The following is a 22,159-nucleotide window of genomic DNA, read 5'->3' on the forward strand; positions in this document are numbered from 1 at the left end:
GGTCCGATTTCAAAACCGATTTTCTTGAGTTTGTAAGCTTTCCAATGATATATAATATGTCAACATTATATGAGTTGAAGTATAGGATATAATTGTTTTAAACATGCAGTTACAGTTATAGATTAGGTCCTTTTTGTATACCCTAAACAGGCAATGTGATCCGGGAGTCACAACTCATAACATCCAAAATACAGAACATTTTTCAAAAATTCTTTTGGATATGATTTACTTAAGTCCAGATGATATAAAAAAAAAGACATCAAATTATTTGTTGCTTATTTTCTACTCTTGCCTGTTTAAGGGTTAAATGACTATGTATGCATTATTTATGGCTCAAACAGCTTCACAACAGGCAACAAACACCTCCATGAATGCATAAGCATTATAAAAACAAAATGCATGAAATAAAATGAAACAAAGCCAGCAAGGACATAATATTTTAATTTCAAAAACCAAATGTGAGGGACTATTGCAAAAATAAAATAAAAATAAAAAGATGGCAATAAGATGATTGACTTTGCTTTGGTCCACAATTCAAAAAAAACGTACAGTAATAAATAAAGTTCATGTCAGATTCCGGTTCTGACTGTTGCTCTGCCAGAGAACGACGGACTCCTCCGAACTCGACAATCACTAGAGTTTAAAACTGCAATAAATAGTGTATTTTTGTATTTTACAAAAGTATTACTGTACTTTAACATATCAATCAACTCATAATAACATTCCCATCATAATACACAGTGTAGCTGGAGAGCTGTACAGAATGACCCAAACGCCTGAGAGGAAGATTTAAGGCACCAAACTCAAAACTAAAGCATGAGACTCAGTTCAGAGAAGCTCTTCTTCATGGGCCGCTTCGACCTCCGCGCTGAACCTCAGTGATCGACGGGATGCTCCAGGAGTCCATGCTTGCCCTCGAGGACTTCAACTGTAGCAGAGAGAGCGCTGAGAGACGACACAGGAGAACAGGTTTTTAAAATTCAAACTTTGGTTTTTAAATCTCTACATAATAAATCACTGTCTCATCTTCCAGATGCAATTTCCATCCATAAACCAAACAGGTCGTGGAGATCCTGTACTCTTGATTAAAAATGCTTAAACACCTTTTATCAATAGCTTTCATGTCCTAGTGGTTAGGGAGTTTAACTGGTAACCCAAAGGTTGCTGGTTCGATTCCAGAACCGGTGGGAAATGACTGAGGTGCCCTTGAGCAAGGCACCTAACCCCTAATCGCTCCCCGGGCGCCACACAAAGGCTGCCCGCTGCTCTGGGTGTGTGTATCCACGTTTGCAGTGTGTGTGTGTGTTAACTACTCACTACTCTGCTCCTAATGTGTGTGCATTAACTTGGATGGGTTAAATGCAGAAGTCAAATTCCAAGTATGGGTTACCATACTTGGCCGTCACGTGTCACTTTCACTTTCACTTTCACTTTCAACCAGGTATAATGTTTATATTGTGTTGAGTTGTGTTCTTTTGTATTGTTGTATTTGTCTTGTATCAGACTGTAGTTGTATTGTACAGCACTTTTGTGTCAACCTTGAGTTGCATTCAAAGTGCTTAATAAACAATAAATAAAACATTTAAAAAAAGGTTGTATTTGAAGTAAACACCACAACCACTAGAGGGACAAGAATATAGAAACTGTTAATACAATATTTCACATTCTTGATTAAGCTGTTTGTTGTTAGGATGACAAAATGGTTTAAAAGTTACATTTTTAGGCTGATGTGTCTCAGCGGTCTAAACACGCTCGTCAATGTCAAGATGATCGAGACAGCCAATCAGATCAAAGGAGGCGGGGCTTAATAATCACAGAAGACGCTTTAGTTTTAACAGTGAAAGAGTGTGTGGTGAGATGAGAGTAGATAAACATTTAGTCCCCCTGTGGTGGAAATCAAGCTTTTAATGTATTTATATGTGGTGTTTTTAATATGCTTTAAGACAAACCGTGTGTAAATTCATAAGTCAACACTATTGCTGAGTATTTTCTCCTTAAATATAAATAAATCCTGTAAAATATGTTGAAATGCCTATATAGCAGCGAAGAGCTCGATTTCGGATGCAACTCAAGTCTCTATGAACGTGTTGATAAGGTTCTGAGAGTCACTCACCATCCTGGCCTGATGATGCGGTATCTGCCACTCACCGACAGATCCACGACTGTCGACCCCAAGCGGTTCTGATCTCCAATCGGGCCTCCGTCCACCACAACCGCCAGACTGGGCCACAGATCCTCAAATTCCTGCAGAAAACCCCACACACACACACACACACACACACACACACACACACACACACACACACACACACACACACACACACACACACACACACACACACACACACACACACACACACACACACACACACACACACACACACACACACGTCAAACTCAGACCAAAGCCCACTGAGAAAGCACTGGGAGTTGTGGAGTCGTGTGCTTACGCTAGCAGCAACCGTACTGGTGTGAGCGCTGACGTTAGCACTGGTGAGCGCGAGCGGTTCGCCACACATCTGACAGAGGCGTCTCATGAACGGGTGATCTGGGATACGGACCCCTATGAGCTGCAGCAAACACAACATTAATGACACAGCTCTCTCTCACACACACACACAACAACATTAAAGTACACTTCACATCTTAAAGTCCCCCTGTGGTGAAACTCCAGCGTTTAATGTTGTCTATGTGGTGTTTTTAATCTGCTTTAAGACAAACCATGTGTAAGTTCATAAGTCGACAGCATTGCTGAGTATCTCCTCCTTAAAACTGCAGTGAACCAAAGACAGTCTCAAACACACGCTTTGAAATCGCTGGTGTTTCTGACGTCACAAACTACCTTGTAACCAATCAGATCAACGTGTGATCGTCAACCAGTGGATCTCTGAGCTGAGTGAGTGAGTGGAGGCGGGGCTCATTTGCATATTCATAGAACCGCGCATACTAAATGAGGCAAGGGTGTCGAGTTACATTCAAGATATTTTAAGGCATGAAGATATTTTTTTCCAAGGAAAAAACGCTTAAATATGTCATTTTGGTGATTAAAGATGAGTTTTAAGAGATACAATTATTGAGTACAGGGAGACTTTAAGCACATTTTAAAACTGTACTTGCAGAGAATATAACACTGATGAAATGAAAGGACACTTAAGTGTACTTAAAGAGCGACACTTTCAGGACTCTTTGGTAACACTCATTTAGTGTTACATACATTTACTGTAGTAATAATGATAAATTATGCATAATTACATGCAACTCACCCTAAAACAAACCCTAATCCTACCCTACAGTCAGTGCACAGTTTAATCATTATTTCTCATTACTGTACTGTATCATTGCACAGACACCTTCAAATAAAGTGTAACCCAATGTTTCTTAACTCACTTTATAATAGTTCCAACATTTTACCTTCAAGTACATTTTAAATCTTTGTTTTAATAATCTCGTCATGCTTTACAGAAGTACACTGATTCTGATTTGTTAAAGCACATGTAAAGCTTTATAAATGTTACGGTAGTATGTTATGACATTACATTTAAAGTTGATATATTTTAAATGTACTAAATTGCATTAAACTGTGTAATTACAGATCAATTTAAATATAAGATTCATTAGAAATCTTTTAGATGATCATGAATACATTCAGCAGTAACTCACCATATTTTAAAAGACAATAGAAGTAATTATAGAATTACATAAGATGTTTAAAGTGGGTCAAAAAGCACAACAAAGTTCAACTAACTGCATTTAATATACATTTAATCACCAGTAGTCGACATTTGAAGTGGATCAAAAGTTCAAAACCTTTCATCAAAGTTACACATGAATTTTGAACAATCGTTCTTGTCTCAGGACAACTTTGATGAACTTTTTTGATCCACTTCAAATGTAGACTACTATATAATAGATTTTATTAAATTGCAAGTAACATGCAGTAAAGTGTATGTAAACATTACATTCAGACTTTAGGATATAAGGTGCAGTCTGTAGTTTTTCCTCTTTGTCACCATCTCTGTTCGAAACCTGCAATTGCAGTTATTCACATAATGATCAGCTTTACATGGGTTGTGTCTCGGCTCGGCACAGCGCGGATGAGTCCAGTGTTTTGAGGAGAATGTGCGGCTGAGAGTTACCAACATAAGAGTTTTCACCGGAAAAAAGCATTGCAGTAAATCGCGCTGATTAAATCTAACGCTCGCTTGTCATATCACGTCGAACCGTGCAAATTATACTTTGTTCTCAAATTGTTAATGTTAACAACATCAGCATTGCGTGACTACATTTATTGTGTGTTAGGGCTACCTGTAGTTCAGTTTCCATTTCTGTGCAGTCTTTCTAATGGTCATACCAGCAAATTAATGTTCCTTAGAACTGGTTCTCTATGAAATACAAACACACGTATCTGTAATCAGATGCATATTTAAAACTGGAATATAATCTAATTTTTACTTTTCAAATGCCCTTCCGATATTTATCCTTGTTTCCGCATGGGTCCGGTTGCAGTCTCTTTTTTTCTGTAGCCACTCCGAAGTCCGAAGTCTTTCGCGTTTGACAACGGGTGAGTCTCCAGTCGTCACTGGTGATTGTCGTTTGAACCATTGTGAATTAATCATTGAATTATATCCGGTGCTGTGAGAAAAGGCTATAAATCTCCAGCATCCACACACTCATAGCCGACTAGCCGAGACGCTTCTTTATGTGGACAGATGTGCTTTATGTGGACAGATGTGACGTAATGACGCAAAGACATGCTCGAATCTCCCCTGGAAATCCACCAGTACCACTGGAGTTAAAAACATTATTACAAGCTCACCGGTTTGAACTGAGCTAAGGCAAGCAGAGAGTGTTGAACACTGGCTGGTTATGTACTTGCTAAAAATTATTTTGGATCATTTTTAACCCCAAAAAGTTACGGACTGCAGCTTTAAAGTAAATGTTAAGTCTAGGGGTGTTTTTCCGAGAGCCTAACCTTAGTGAAGGGATTGAGATCAGCGTTCAGTGTGTCGGATCTCTCCAGAACGAGTGTGACGGGTCCCGGCAGCAGATCCGACAGCAGATCCTCCTTTACAGACACTTTACAGAACCTGCACACAGCAGAACCAGGCCTTACACCACAGGAACACCACAGAAACACCACAGGAACACCACAGGAACACCACAGGAACACCACAGGAACACCACAGGAACACCACAGGAACACCACAGGAACACCACAGGAACACCACAGCACATCCACATCAACACCTCAATAGCAGTATTACTGCACTATATCAAAAATCAAGTATATTACCACGATGCAACGTCAACAAAAACATGTCTCTTCTGCTCACCGAGGCTGCATTTATTTGATCAAAAATACAATAAATATTGTGAAATATTATATTAATTTAAAATAGCAATTTTCTATGTGAGTATATAGTAAAGTGTAATTTATTCCTGTGATCAAAGCTGAATTTCAGCATCATTACTCCAGTCTTCAGTGTCACATGATCCTTCACAAATCATTCTAATATGATGAGTTGATGCTCAAGAGACATTTATGATTATTATCAATATTTTTGTGGAAACTGTGATACATTATTTGAAATAGAAATGATTCGTAACATTATAAATGATTGATTCTGTCAAGTTTGATGAACTGAATGCATCCTTGCTGAAAAAAAAGCCTGGAAATTACCGATTTTTTATTTATTTTTTTGTCAATGAAATGAATGTACTATATTTTAGTTTGATAATGTTTTTTTATTTAATATTTAGTATTTTTAGGGAATTTTTTTTATACTAAATTATATTTACGCTGTATTTATAATCCATTTATTCACTTTTTGAGCATAGACCTGAAAACTAAATGTCCAACTTAAACTGGTAAATCTTGAACGCTTTAAAGCGACAGACTGAAGTTTGATCTCTTTTCAAACACGACACTTGGCAGATTATTGCTGACGTGAAAAAAGTTTTAAAAAGTGAACTTTTTTTTAAAAAAGTAACAGAATTTTACGTGTATTGTTATGAAAATGCACAATTTTCATGTAAATCATGTTATACTCTAAAACTGCAAGAAAATCATAGCGATAAATCTAAACTCGCTGTGTTCCAAATTTGAGGTTGATATCACAAAAAAATGAGCTTTCAGTGAGAAAATCTTGTTTGGCTGCAGTACCAAACGCTTCCACTAGAGGACATTCGTGAAATTCATTTTTGACCATGAAACAGAGCAAGTGTGACTTTTTTTTTCCAGGACCATTTAACCTTTTCGAATCATGTCCATGATTTTTTTTTTGTGTGTTCACACAGCAAGTGCCAAAACCTTTACCAAGTTTTGCACCATTCCAATGAAGTAAAAAAAATATATATATATATAATAAAACATGTAAAACTTTCCCGAAGAGCCAGAACTGCACCTGTATATGTCCTGTATCTCCCCGACACAGATGGCGAGAGGCTTGTCCCCGTTCCGGCCCTTGATGCCGTAAACCCTTCGTACAGCAGACGAGTTCTGGGCTACACAAGCCAGACCGTAGATGGTGTCGGTGGGAAGAGCCACGACCTGCCCGCTCCTCAGAGCCGCTGATGTGGACCTCAGCGCCTCCAGAACACACTCTGACACACACACACACGGAGAAACACAGATCAGAACACACTCTAACACACACACACACCCGGAGAAACACGGATCAGAACACACACACACCCGGAGAAACACAGATCAGAACACACTCTGACACACACACACACACCCGGAGAAACACGGATCAGAACACACTCTGACACACACACACACACCCGGAGAAACACGGATCAGAACACACTCTGACACACACACACACACACCCGGAGAAACACAGATCAGAACACACTCTGACACACACACCCGGAGAAACACAGATCAGAACACACTCTGACACACACACACACCCGGAGAAACACGGATCAGAACACACTCTGACACACACACACACACACCCGGAGAAACACGGATCAGAACACACTCTGACACACACACACACACACACCCGGAGAAACACAGATCAGAACACACTCTGACACACACACACACCCGGAGAAACACAGATCAGAACACACACACACCCGGAGAAACACAGATCAGAACACACTCTGACACACACACACGGAGAAACACGGATCAGAACACACACACACCCGGAGAAACACAGATACGAACACACACACACCCGGAGAAACACAGATCAGAACACACTCTGACACACACACACACACACGGAGAAACACGGATCAGAACACACACACACCCGGAGAAACACAGATCAGAACACACTCTGACACACACACACACACACGGAGAAACACGGATCAGAACACACTCTGACACACACACACACACACGGAGAAACACAGATCAGAACACACTCTGACACACACACACACCCGGAGAAACACGGATCAGAACACACACACACCCGGAGAAACACAGATCAGAACACACTCTGACACACACACACACACCCGGAGAAACACGGATCAGAACACACACACACCCGGAGAAACACAGATCAGAACACACTCTGACACACACACACACACGGAGAAACACGGATCAGAACACACTCTAACACACACCCGGAGAAACACGGATCAGAACACACACACACCCGGAGAAACACGGATCAGAACACACTCTGACACACACACACACACACCCGGAGAAACACGGATCAGAACACACTCTGACACACACACCCGGAGAAACACGGATCAGAACACACTCTGACACACACACCCGGAGAAACACGGATCAGAACACACTCCAACACACACACACCCGGAGAAACACAGATCAGAACACTCTCTGACACACACACACCCGGAGAAACACAGATCAGAACACACTCTGACACACACACCCGGAGAAACACGGATCAGAACACACTCTGACACACACACACCCGGAGAAACACAGATCAGAACACTCTCTGACACACACACACCCGGAGAAACACGGATCAGAACACACTCTGACACACACACCCGGAGAAACACAGATCAGAACACACTCTGACACACACACCCGGAGAAACACAGATCAGAACACTCTCTGACACACACACACACCCGGAGAAACACGGATCAGAACACACTCTGACACACACACACCCGGAGAAACACGGATCAGAACACTCTCTGACACACACACACACACACCCGGAGAAACACGGATCAGAACACACTCTGACACACACACACCCGGAGAAACACGGATCAGAACACTCTCTGACACACACACACACACACACCCGGAGAAACACAGATCAGAACACACTCTGACACACACACACCCGGAGAAACACGGATCAGAACACACTCTGACACACACACACCCGGAGAAACACAGATCAGAACACTCTCTGACACACACACACACCCGGAGAAACACGGATCAGAACACACTCTGACACACACACACCCGGAGAAACACGGATCAGAACACTCTCTGACACACACACACACACACCCGGAGAAACACGGATCAGAACACACTCTGACACACACACACACACACTCGGAGGAACACGGATCAGAACACTCTCTGACACACACACACCCGGAGAAACACAGATCAGAACACACTCTGACACACACACACCCGGAGAAACACGGATCAGAACACACTCTGACACACACACACCCGGAGAAACACAGATCAGAACACTCTCTGACACACACACACACACCCGGAGAAACACGGATCAGAACACACTCTGACACACACACACCCGGAGAAACACGGACCAGAACACTCTCTGACACACACACACACACACACCCGGAGAAACACGGATCAGAACACACTCTGACACACACACCCGGAGAAACACAGATCAGAACACTCTCTGACACACACACCCGGAGAAACACAGATCAGAACACACTCTGACACACACACACACACACACACACACCCGGAGAAACACGGATCAGAACACACTCTGACACACACACCCGGAGAAACACAGATCAGAACACTCTCTGACACACACACCCGGAGAAACACGGATCAGAACACTCTCTGACACACACACACACACACACACACACACCCGGAGAAACACGGATCAGAACACACTCTGACACACACACCCGGAGAAACACAGATCAGAACACTCTCTGACACACACACCCGGAGAAACACGGATCAGAACACACTCTGACACACACAACCGGAGAAACACAGATCAGAACACACTCTGACACACACACCCGGAGAAACACGGATCAGAACACACTCTGACACACACACACCCGGAGAAACACAGATCAGAACACACTCTGACACACACACACACACCCGGAGAAACACAGATCAGAACACACTCTGACACACACACCCGGAGAAACACGGATCAGAACACACTCTGACACACACACACACCCGGAGAAACACAGATCAGAACACACTCTGACACACACACACACACCCGGAGAAACACAGATCAGATTCAGAACACACTCTGACACACACACACACACCCGGAGAAACACAGATCAGAACACACTGTGACACACACACCCGGAGAAACACAGATCAGAACACACTCTGACACACACCCGGAGAAACACAGATCAGAACACACTCTGACACACACACACCCGGAGAAACACGGATCAGAACACACTCTGACACACACACACCCGGAGAAACACAGATCAGAACACTCTCTGACACACACACCCGGAGAAACACAGATCAGAACACACTCTGACACACACACACCCGGAGAAACACGGATCAGAACACACTCTAACACACACCCGGAGAAACACAGATCAGAACACTCTCTGACACACACACACCCGGAGAAACACAGATCAGAACACACTCTAACACACACACACCCGGAGAAACACAGATCAGAACACACTCTGACACACACACACCCGGAGAAACACGGATCAGAACACTCTCTGACACACACACACCCGGAGAAACACGGATCAGAACACACTCTAACACACACCCGGAGAAACACAGATCAGAACACACTCTGACACACACACACCCGGAGAAACACAGATCAGAACACTCTCTGACACACACACACCCGGAGAAACACGGATCAGAACACACTCTGACACACACACACCCGGAGAAACACAGATCAGAACACTCTCTGACACACACACCCAGAGAAACACAGATCAGAACACTCTCTGACACACACACACACCCGGAGAAACACAGATCAGAACACACTCTGACACACACACACCCGGAGAAACACGGATCAGAACACACTCTGACACACACACACACCCGGAGAAACACGGATCAGAACACACTCTGACACACACACACACCCGGAGAAACACGGATCAGAACACACTCTGACACACACACACACCCGGAGAAACACAGATCAGAACACACTCTGACACACACACACCCGGAGAAACACGGATCAGAACACACTCTGACACACACACCCGGAGAAACACAGATCAGAACACTCTCTGACACACACACCCGGAGAAACACGGATCAGAACACACTCTGACACACACACCCGGAGAAACACAGATCAGAACACACTCTGACACACACACACCCGGAGAAACACGGATCAGAACACACTCTGACACACACACACCCGGAGAAACACGGATCAGAACACACTCTGACACACACACACCCGGAGAAACACGGATCAGAACACACTCTGACACACACACACCCGGAGAAACACGGATCAGAACACACTCTGACACACACACACACCCGGAGAAACACGGATCAGAACACACTCTGACACACACACACCCGGAGAAACACGGATCAGAACACACTCTGACACACACACCCGGAGAAACACAGATCAGAACACACTCTGACACACACACACACACACCCGGAGAAACACAGATCAGAACACTCTCTGACACACACACACACACCCGGAGAAACACGGATCAGAACACACTCTGACACACACACACACACCCGGAGAAACACGGATCAGAACACACTCTGACACACACACACACACCCGGAGGAACACAGATCAGAACACACTCTGACACACACACACACGGAGAAACACGGATCAGAACACACTCTGACACACACACACCCGGAGAAACACAGATCAGAACACACTCTGACACACACACACACCCGGAGAAACACAGATCAGAACACACTCTGACACACACACACCCGGAGAAACACAGATCAGAACACACTCTGACACACACACACCCGGAGAAACACGGATCAGAACACACTCTGACACACACACACACACCCGGAGAAACACGGATCAGAACACACTCTGACACACACACACACCCGGAGGAACACCACAGGCTCCAACATTCACATTTGTTTTATTATTATTGATATATGAGACTCGCAATAAAAGTCTTGGAAACATTTGCTATGTCTATTTTAATTTGTGCAAAAACCTTTTTCATTCCATCAATTTTCAGATCCATCACTCCTATAGGCCAGGGCTTAATATTATTTTAAAAAATAAAAAATATGATAATTTGCATGCGAGTGACACGACCCCCAGCCTAAAATTGAAAATTTGCTTTTCCGAGTTTTTATTGAACTCTTACTGCATTTATGTAAAAAGACCCAATTAATTCTGTAAAAAAAAAAAACATATTATAAATGTGTAAACTATTTAGTTTTTCTATTAGCCTACGTTACATTACAGCGTTTCTTTACTCACTGCAAATTTGCAGATGTGTAATTGCATATGCATTTTGTACATGCATTTATTTTTAATTAAAAAAACATTTTAATCAAATATATAAATGTCAAGTCAAGTATATTTGTATAGCGCTTTTCACAATACAGATTGTATCAAAGCAGCTTCACAGTATTAAATTAAAATAATACAACAAAGTTTGTTTCAAGAGGAATTTATTGATTGATAAAATTAAATTAAATATCCCCAAAATATCCCCAACTGAGCAAGCCAAAGGCAACAGTGGCAAGGAACCGAAAAACTCCATCAAGTGACCTAATGGAGAAAAAAAACCTTGGGAGAACCCAGGCTCAATGTATTATCTATTTAAATCATACATCATTTAATTTATGCAGTTTTTAATTTTAATCTATTTATATCCTAAGTTTAATCTTTTTTAGTTTATTTTACCATTGATTTTTTTTTATCAGTTGTATTTATATAGTTATTATTGTTTTGTTTAGATGAAATTTCAATTATTTATTTTAATCAAATGTATTCACTTTTATTGGTTTAAATCAAATATATCTACACAAATCAATATTTTTACTTATTTTAATCATATTTTAATTGATTTACTATTTGTTTAAAACAAGTTTTATTTATTTGAATAATTTTACCCATTTAGATCATGTTTTTATTTATTTTAATTATTTGTTTAAAACAAGTTTTAGCCTATTTATTTTAATTAATTTTAATCTAATAAAATAATTATCTATTTTATTTATTTTATTTATTTATTTTAATTAATGTTTTTTTTTTTATTTAAACCCTTTTTTTGGGTGTTAATCTTTTTATTTTATTTATTTCAAATTCATTTTTTTTTACACTGCTTTCTCTCTCTCCAGCCTCAGTTTGAATACCCCTGCTATAGATTGTTATGAATATTACATTTTTAGAAATATGATCATCTGAACAAAGACTGAAATAACTGTTACGCGTGAGTGCATAAATATATTAAATATAAACTGACCCACAGTTTCGGCATCACCAACCAGTTCACCCAAAATAAAGTATAAGCGTTTCATACTTCACGTAAAGAGCATGCTTGATATTAAAATTGTTAAATATGCACAATAATACTGTTAATAAGTGATCACCTTTAAACAAGCAAATAATGCAAAAACAAAAGGTACATTTTAATGATATGTCATTCAATACATAAATTGCCAGCTATGACATCATGACTAATGTAGTTTAACAAAAGAACAAGAACAAAACAAGTATTAAAATGTCATTTAGACCACATGTTTCTGCAGACTCATAAACTCATGAAATAATAGAAATGACACTGAAATAAAAACATTAAAGACTCCGTTGGACATTTTGGAGGACAATTTACCCACAGCAACCAGAAGTTACTCTTGTGCCAAGTTCAAACTCTCTTAACTTACTAGTTAGGGTTAGGGTGAGGAAGGGTTAGGTAAAGTCTGCGTTATGAAACACGAGCAGAAGTGTGTGTTTATCGGCTGATATCATAATGGAGATGTTATTATAACTAGAGTCTCACCACGCTGCTGTGACGTCAGATCCTCTGCGCTGTGAGGGGGAATCCGCAGCACTCTCGTCTTCAGCTCTTTACACATGATGACACTCTTAAAGGGCTTGTTTCGTGTAAAAGATGAAGTATTTAAAAGTGTGCTGGTCGTGCGAATAAACCTGAAGAACACCATAAACAGCTGCGCTCAATGACGAGCATGCTTTCACACAACCGGAAGCCGCGGCTGACAGCACTTCAAAATAAGAGTCCCGTTGATGCAACTCTTCTTCTTCTTCTTCTTTTTAAGTGTAATGGCGGTTGGCAAACCAAACTTAAATGGTGCATTCCCGCCACCTACTGGATTGGAATGTGGATAACGTTATGGTAGTAGTGGACGCAACCCCTTTGACCTGAAACATTTACTTAAAGTCCCCCTGTAGTCAATAATTGTACCCATTAACCCTCTGATTATCTTCATTTGGGCCGACACTCGTTGTCTTTGGGTCTCCAGGGACCCCAGAAAATAACATGTTTAACAAATGTAATTTTACTCTGTTTATTAATGTTTTTACTCTAAATTTGTGCAGTATTTATGCTATATTTTAAAGGTTTTTTTTAAATAGGTTTTTATACAAAAATAGCTTTTTATGTAAAATTCTCTTTATAAAAGACCCACATTTCCAAATCTCATTTATAGGGATAACATGGATAATTGTACATGGTTTAGTGTAACATTTTTGCCCATATTTTGGAAAATGTAGTTTTAAAAGTAAAAAATGATCATTTTAGCCACTGAATGAAATTTAGACTGCACAAATGTGGAGTAAAAACATTAATAAATAAATGTATATTTGTTAATAAAAATAACTATTATTCTGTTACAAAATAAACATGTTATTGTCTGGGGTCCCTGGAGACCCCAAAGACAACGAGGGAGACCCCAAAGACAACGAGGGAGACCCCAAAGACAACGAGTGTGACTATTTTTTTCATGCTAACATAAAAACAGATATCATAAAAAAAAAATTGTAGACCTATAAAGGGTTGAGTGTCATACAAAGTTTCATGCCATTTGGACAAAGAGAACATTTTTAAAAATTCAGCAAAAGTCATTTGCGGGTTAAAAGGACCCAGAAGAAAACCAGAGGGTTAAAGGGATGGTTCGGAGTAAAATCAACCTAGGGTCCTTGGCACCATGACCTCGAGCCAACCCCCAAACGCATCATATGACCCCCTTTAATACATTAATACAAATGTAATGCAACTATTATTAAAAACATGATGTATAAACTCAAGCTTACATTGTTTTCTAAAATTGAGCTTGAACTGTTTTTCTTCTCATAATTATGAAAAATGTATATTTCATCAGTCTTTGTCTCCCTCTGCTGGTACAACACAAACACAAAGATATTCAGCCTCTTTATTTACTCTGTGACAAAACTCTGAACTTTTTGAGTTACTGTGTGTTTATACAAATAAAATGATTAATCTATGAATGAGAAACTGTAATTTGCTGTGAAATAAAAGGTGTTTCACTGCCGCCTCATCAGGTCTGTCAGAGGATCGCTGAAATCTAAATGAAGTCTTAATTTATAACAGTGAAGTCACTGTGTCTTCAGTCTCTGTTGATTCTGTTGACTGTGAGTCTCTGTAGTGGATCCTTATTCACCATCAGATGATCAGCACAAGATCAGACTGTCTTCTGATTGCCAATCCTAAAATAAAACACACAAACAGTCACATATGCAGTATGAGATATTACATCTGTCACATCTTTTCATAAGAAAACTAACTAGATAATCTATATTAATCCATTCTCAAACATGATCATATAGCTTCTATCTGATGCTCAAAGTCACTTTACAAACTCAAAAGCACATGAAAGGTCACTTTCACACAACGGACAGCTGATCCAGAACCAGCAGAAATGATCATTACACTCACTACACATTTAATATCAGTTAATAACAACCCAAATCTCAGATTATCACACACATAAGGCGTCTTTACACAGAAACCAAATCTGAAGCGGCATAAAATCACAAAATGTGCATTTACACAGAATGTTTATTGCTTCTCTGACGCCGAGAACATAAATGCATTTACACAGGAATTAAAATCACGGGAAATAATACTTTGAACATTACTATTTTAAAACTACAGTTTTAACAAAGTGTTATAAAATGAATATATAAGTAATTAAATAGTAAACAAAGAAATAAAACTCAAGATAAATACAAATACAGAATTTCAGATTTCCTCTGTGTGATATAGCGATCTCACGCTCTGATGTTTGTCATAATTCTGTGGGACTGATAGCTATTTTCTATTTCTAAATAAAATTGTTCCAGATGGAAAAAATGCTACAAATATATTGTGAATTATTACACCGGGTCGATCACCGCAGGATTATAATTTTTTTTCCAAAGAGCCAGAAAGAACAATTCTGCTGTCGTTAGTGTTTCAGGCAGGTCGTGTGTGGGTGAAATATCGTCCTCAAGAAGATGATTTTTGGAATATAATATAACACAGTGACGCTGAATAAGCATTTAGCGTATCTGAGAGAAATGTAGCGGCGCGTTGATCTGCCAGTCTCTTCAAAGGAAGATTACAAACGGCGAAAGCCAATTGATTACACACGTCGACGACTCTGTTATTTTGGTGGTTTGCTTCACGATGTGAGTACAGGACACTTTTACTTTATTGTCCCTTGTTGGCTGACATTTTTTAATTTGGCTAAAACAATATGGAGCTAGGCCGATATGTTTAGTCTTCCGCTTCTTGATTCTCGCGCCGCGCGTTTGGTTGTCATGACAATGACGTAGTTTAGAGCGGCACAAGATCGCGTTCATTTACACTGAACCAAAACAATATCAGAGTCATCTTTGATACTAGGGGCTGAGGTGGGTCAGACCCGTCATATTTTAAGTCTGATTTTATGCGGCATTGTGTCTTTACACAGAACTTTGAGCAGACACAGAGCCGCTTTAGAGCAGCCTTAACTCGGCTGTGTAAAGATGCCTATAGAGACAGTTAAAGGGGAAAAGCTGAAAATAACATTAATATTATTTTCACAATCAGTCACAACAGTATGAGCAGAATTAAACTCATATTAAACAGTTTAAAGTTCAGAGACCTACAGAAACTGAAGCTGAATTTAAGACTCATTATCTGATGATCTCAGACAAAAAATTCACACACATTCACACACACACACACACACACACACACACACACACACACACACACACACACACACACACACACACACACACACACACACACACACACAACGTGGTGTTACTGAACCTGATACAATTTACTTATATTTCTAGTGAGTAAATCAGCCATTTGAACTTTAAATGAAAATATGATGATTAAAGTCGTTAAAAACTATTCTTACCGTAGTGTCTTCAGTTTATAATGTGGATCATCCTTCAGATCCTTCAACAGCTTCACTCCTGAGTCTCCTAGTTTATTCTCAGTCAGACCCAGTTCTCTCAGGTGTGAGGGGTTTGATCTCAGAGCTGAAGCCAGAGCAGCACAACCTTCATCTGTGACACCACAATCCCTCAACCTGTAGAGAACAATGACACACATTAAGCCTATATCCAGAGATAAACATGACCATAATGAATATAATGCTGTTAATATGAAATATATACAAATACTCATTAGTTCACATTGTGAAAATACATCAGTTAGGATTAGGGGTTTGATTATAGAGTTTGTACAGTATAAAAATCATTATTTCTATGGAAAATCCCCATAAAACATGAAAACCCAACGTGTGTGTGTGTGTGTGTGCTTAATGTATTTGTAAACATTTTAAGGAATGTGTGTGTGTGTGTGTGTGTGTGTGTGTGTGTGTGTGTGTGTGTGTGTGTGTGTGTGTGTGTGTGTGTGTTTGTGAGTGTGCGTGAGTGTGAGTGTGCTTAATGTATTTGTAAGCATTTTAAGGAGCGTGTGTGTGTGTGTGTGTGTGTGTGTGTGTGTGTGTGTGTTTGTAAGCATTTTAAGGAACCTGTGTGTGTGTGCTTAATGTATTTGTAAGCATTTTAAGGAACGTGTGTGTGTGTGTGTGTGTGTGTTAGCAGGGAAGGATTGGAATGATTCTAAGGGTCCAGCAGAACTCCATAATTTCCTGGATGATTATGGTATTTACTTTTTAAAATAATCTTTTAGGAAGCACGCTATAAAGAACGTGTGTGTGTGTCCTTGAGACGTTCGCGGGTTATTCAGAAACGACGCAGGGCAGAAACGGAAAATCACCAAGCGACAATAAAACTAGTCCAGTTATGTGTATATTTCAGTCCCTCCAGAAAAACGCGATTATGCGATCGCATAATTCAATGCATAATCAGCCGAAGTCCGCATATTTATCCGAGGGCCGCAATTTTTCAAATACGGCGCACAAATTGCCGATTTCCGCACGCAAAATATGCGGGGCTTGCATGATTTCATAATCCCCGCATTTTTGTTGCAAAAAAAATCACATATATCTTAGCAGAAAGTTGAAAAATGTTGCGTTTACTTCACACAAGAGCACTTGTTATGAAGCACTTTTTTTGTTACCAGTGGGTTAAATCATACTAGTTTAAAAAATCTTACAGTTGTAAGTACATTAGTAGTATGTAAATTTACGTTACAGTAAGAGATTGCACTTTGTGCATTGGAAGCACTTATTTTAACAGAAGATGTCTGTTTTGTATAGCTACCTCTGCAAAACAGGAAGCACACATTTTATTTTATTTTATTTTATTTTATTTATTAATTTTGACAGAAGTTGTAGCTTATTCCTTTTGTAAAGCTACAGAACTTGTTTGATTCATCAATGTTTTGTAAGTTTGAGCCATTGTTTTATTAAGGTCTGAAATAAAACAAGATGAGAACTTAAATATTCCCAGCACTTTCTGTGATGTAGTTTGCTTGCTTATCATGGGAAGTAATAAGAAATTACTCTTTACATTAAGGTGCCTAGTGAGAACAGGGTGCTGGGGGAATCACTTTTTTTTCTATTTTTCATCAAACCGCAGTTTTTGCAAGTTCCCGCAATTTCATTGCATAAAATTGCATAAATATCCCGCATATTCCATCGCATTTTTTAAGAAAACGTGCCGCATAATCAAGGATTTTTGCCTGCAACAATCACAAAAAAACTCTACTTCCCTTTCGTTCGGGAACTCCTACGTCTTGTCGGAGGAGTTTCCAATGAATTGGGATCACGCCAGGAAGACCAACTGCCTTCGAGTGAATTAAAATGAGCCAATGAACATTGGCATGCAACATTTGCATTCCGCAGCCCGCCTACCAACGCGGGTATAAAGGCGGAAGCAAGCGCATACACAAACGCTTTCTGCTTCGGAGCCGACCGGTTGTGTCCTCTGAGTGAATGAGCGTTTGGATTGTGTTTTTCCGTGAGAGCTCAACAAGTCTGCTGTTCAAGACCTCTCTGTGTTGGTGTTACGGCGCGGCAGTGATCTTCGCGATCTCCCGGATATCATCTGTCACTTCACACGATCTGCTTTTTTTCAAAGAGCTGTTGTCACAGCTGGTATCTGGTTGAGTGCACACAGTGGGCTTGCAGTTTCCCCGCTGTGTTGCTGCGTTTATCCCTGCGTGCTTCAGCACACTAAGAGAGCGTTCTCTGAAAGAGCAACACGAGTGAAGATCGCATCCTTTTCAGGATGACGTTTCACCCGTGTGTTTCTAGATGTGGTCAGTATCTGCCACCGGTTGATGGTCACGATCGCTGCCTCACGTGTTTGGGCCTCGCGCATGCTGAGGCAGCGTTAGTGAATGAGTCATGTTCTCATTGCGGGAACATGACCATCGCGACATTGAGATCGAGACTGAGAACCCTCAGACGAGGGGGAGTCCCTTTGGCGATTCCCCGATCTAGTTCTTCTTCTGGTTCAGTTCAGAAGAAGCCTACTTCGGCTAATCCCATTGGTGGTCTGAGGATTACTCTGTGGAATAACCAGCCGGGTGAAAGACCCCCACGGGCCCCTCAATCCTCCGTGTCGCTGCCATCGGAGTCTTTGACGGAGACAGCCGGGCCATCTCGTGTGGGCTCCGGTTGTTTCTTTCTGAGCTCCACCGGAGGACCAGATGTCGATCGCTGCATCAGAGGGAGAGCGGTCATCTTCTGGGGATGACGACTCGGCTGCGTTGCCCCCTTCGGGTGTGGTAGCGTTGGCCGAGCCGGACCACTCTCGATGGCGGGGCAGTGAAGGGATACGAGGGCATCCCCCCAGTGGAACGGTCTGTGGCGATGCATCTGTGTCCCAAGAACGCGTCCACCTGGCAGGGTAACCCCACGCTCCCCTCCCGCGCCTGTAGGTTCTCTTCCAGTCTGACTGGAAAGGCCTATAGTGCGTGTGGAGTAGGGTTAGGAACTGAGAACCGGTTCTTATCCAGAACCGGTAGTGTTTTTGAAAAAATACCGGAACCGTGCAAAATTCCTACGTTTCGGTTCCGAAAACGGTTCTGGTGCGCTGTGTGGGCGAAGTGCTGTGAGCTTATCCTTTAATAGCGACGTCTCACCTCATATTAAAATAGTAATGAATGCACTGAAAAGCCCTCGCGCTACTCAAATACGTTTTGCGTCAGATATCAACGCAGAGAGAGAGAGAGAGAGAGAGTAGAGCTGCACGATTAAGTTAATCTTTAAAAGATCTCGATTCAAACACCCACGCGATCTTATTCCTAAATTACAAAAACCTCACCCCTGAACATTCAAATCTGTTTGCGCTGTTGTTGACCCAGAGAGAGCAGTTGTCAATATGAAACAGCTTTACAATCACACAGTATCGATATTTCTGTTACAAATATTCAAATGATCACAGAAGTACTGAGATAAAAGTTTATAATTCGAGTATAAACTGATGTCTACGGTAGCAACCAAAATAGAGTAAATCACCTTTTGAAAGTCGCTGCCTTCAAATAACGAGTGTATCGATTAGCCTACATCTGATGCTTCAAAACATTCTAGACGCAGTCCGTAACTTTTTTTGTGTTCAGAATTTACAAAATGTATACAATGAGCGAGTGCATCATGAATACCTTTTTTTCAAACCGTGTTTTTGTCTTATCCAGAATTACTACGTTAAGCCTGCAATAAGCGTTTTTACTCGGACTATACTTTAGACTGGAGGATCGCAGCCGCTGCGGAGTAGCCCAGTACCTGCGTGACTCGTCATAGACATAAATAGAGAGAAGTAGCTCTGGCAACAATGTTCTTCCGCAAGACGCATGCAGTTCTGTTTATTAACTGCTAGAGCGCTGATTTATCCAGTAATGAAACAAGTAAAGTCTTTATGAATCAATCATTCAAAACGATTTAAAAAATAATCTGTTCTACACACATTTTACATTCAAGCATATTCTACCCCTTCTGAGAGGGTATTTTCCACTGCTGGAGATTATACAATAAGCTAGGAGAGGTCCCAAATTATTCTAGAGAATGCAGAAATTTTTATTTTCCTTCAGAAAAAACATATTTTTTTGTGTGCAAAAATTGCTTAACAATATGTTGAATTTGTTGACATTACCAGTCTGTTAAACTCATTTGACAAGTATAAGAAATAAACACAAAAAGGATTGTGGATTTTTCCCTAACTACTATTTTTTATCAGTTGTTTTAATATTTTTTATTGAATGGGAACCGGAACCGGAATGGTTTGGCGGAACCGGAATCGGAACCGGAACTGGAAAATTTCTTACGATTCCCAACCCTAGTGTGGAGAAGCTGCTTCTGCCCTGCATGCCATGGCGCTTCTCCAGGTTCACCAGGCGAAAGTGCTCAGTGACATGCAGGAGAGTGGTACCGACTCAGGGGTGCTGCAAGAGCTGCGTACGGCGACGGACCTTGCCCTCCGGGCGACGAAAGTCACCGCACGTTCCCTGGGTCAGGCGATGTCCACTCTTGTGGTCCAGGAGCGACACCTGTGGCTCACCCTGGGTGATATGAAGGAGTCAGACAAGAGTAAGCTCCTGAACTCCCCCATATCCCAGGGTGGGCTCTTCGGCGACACGGTGGAGGACTACGCCCAACAGTTCTCCGCCGCTCAGAAGCAGTCGGAGGTGATAAAACACATCATGCCCCAGAGACAGGGTGCTGCTGCCCAGTCTTCAACGGCTGCGCCTTCGACTGCTCGTCGCCTCCGCCCCTGCTCAGCCTAGGCAGTAGCCTCCACCTAGGCAGCAGGGTGCCGGCCGCAAGAGAGCTGCCCAGCCCGCTCGGAGTTCCTCTAAACCCCCAGGCAAGAGGAGAGGGAAGAGACCCTGAGACGGGCGACCCAGGGGACATGCCTGCTGCTCTTCGGGAGTGTGTGACTGCACCACTCCTTCCCCCAGAGGAGGGCCGGGAGGAGGATCTTTTGTTCCGTTTTGTTTCTGTTCCGCCGCTGGCCAGCAGACCACCGGTACCCAAAACTTCAGTAAAAGAGCAGTTTCTATTACCCCTGGGTCATACACGGTCGAGACTGGTAGTTCAGGACGACGCTCAATTGCCTCGCCGCTCCCAGTCTCCCCCGTCCAAGAGGGCCAGAATGACAGTGTGCGCCGCCACGTTTCCTCGCCACTCTCATTCCCCTCGCCCAGCGCTCAGATGACAGTGACGCCGCCCCGGCCTCGACACTCTCGTCTCCCGCTGGGCAAGGAGGTTCAGAAACCTGGACTCGACGCCCCCGGGCGTCGCTCCTCGTTTCCCCTCCTTGCTTTGCCTCGGGGCGACGAGCAGCCGAACGCCTCTGTGCCTTCCCTGCCGTCTGCCCCCACGTGGAAGCAGGTTGGTGTTGCTCTACACACCCAGACTCCACTTCCGGCCGCTTCAGTGCCTCCGGAGTCGAGTCCCTGCCTTCCACCTCGCTGCCCCACCCCGGGTACGCCGGTGGTCCGGGTGGGCTCACTGGTACGGTTCTTTGAAGCCTGGCTAGCGCTTCCC

General features: G+C 41.9%; 2 protein-coding genes across 22 annotated transcripts in view; both read right to left on the reverse strand.

Annotated features, from left to right (window-relative positions):
- Window positions 1-424: 424 nt before the first annotated feature.
- Window positions 425-13,482, reverse strand: yrdc (yrdC N(6)-threonylcarbamoyltransferase domain containing). Of its 2 annotated transcripts, none has more exons than XM_082150836.1 (6): window positions 13,243-13,482; window positions 6,405-6,603; window positions 4,973-5,087; window positions 2,365-2,570; window positions 2,114-2,244; window positions 425-945 (listed from the first exon to the last, which is right to left on the reverse strand). In XM_082150836.1, the coding sequence occupies exons 1-5, from the start codon at window positions 13,403-13,405 to the stop codon at window positions 2,145-2,147; spliced, it is 783 nt and encodes a 260-aa protein (XP_082006962.1). In that variant the 5' UTR covers window positions 13,406-13,482; the 3' UTR covers window positions 425-945; window positions 2,114-2,144. The 2 variants fall into 2 exon arrangements, with proteins under 2 accessions (XP_082006962.1, XP_082006961.1); XM_082150835.1 differs by having other exon boundaries at window positions 2,451-2,570; window positions 13,243-13,479.
- Window positions 13,483-14,618: 1,136 nt separating this feature from the next.
- The window catches only part of LOC309484380 (protein NLRC3-like), a 93,634-nt gene continuing 86,093 nt past the window's right edge, over window positions 14,619-22,159 (reverse strand). For 19 of the 20 annotated variants that reach the window (XM_082150662.1, XM_082150659.1, XM_082150665.1 and 16 more), the window contains 2 exons: window positions 16,616-16,789; window positions 14,619-14,914 (listed from right to left, as the gene is read on the reverse strand). In XM_082150662.1, the coding sequence (XP_082006788.1) occupies window positions 14,884-14,914; window positions 16,616-16,789 (205 nt within the window). In that variant the 3' untranslated portion in view covers window positions 14,619-14,883. Of the gene's footprint in view, window positions 14,928-16,615; window positions 16,790-22,159 lie in introns of all 20 variants that reach the window. The other variant, XM_082150660.1, reaches the window with a different exon arrangement.

This window comes from Leuciscus leuciscus (genome assembly GCF_965113295.1).
Source record: "Leuciscus leuciscus genome assembly, chromosome: 20".
NCBI classification, from domain to species: Eukaryota; Metazoa; Chordata; class Actinopteri; order Cypriniformes; family Leuciscidae; genus Leuciscus; species Leuciscus leuciscus.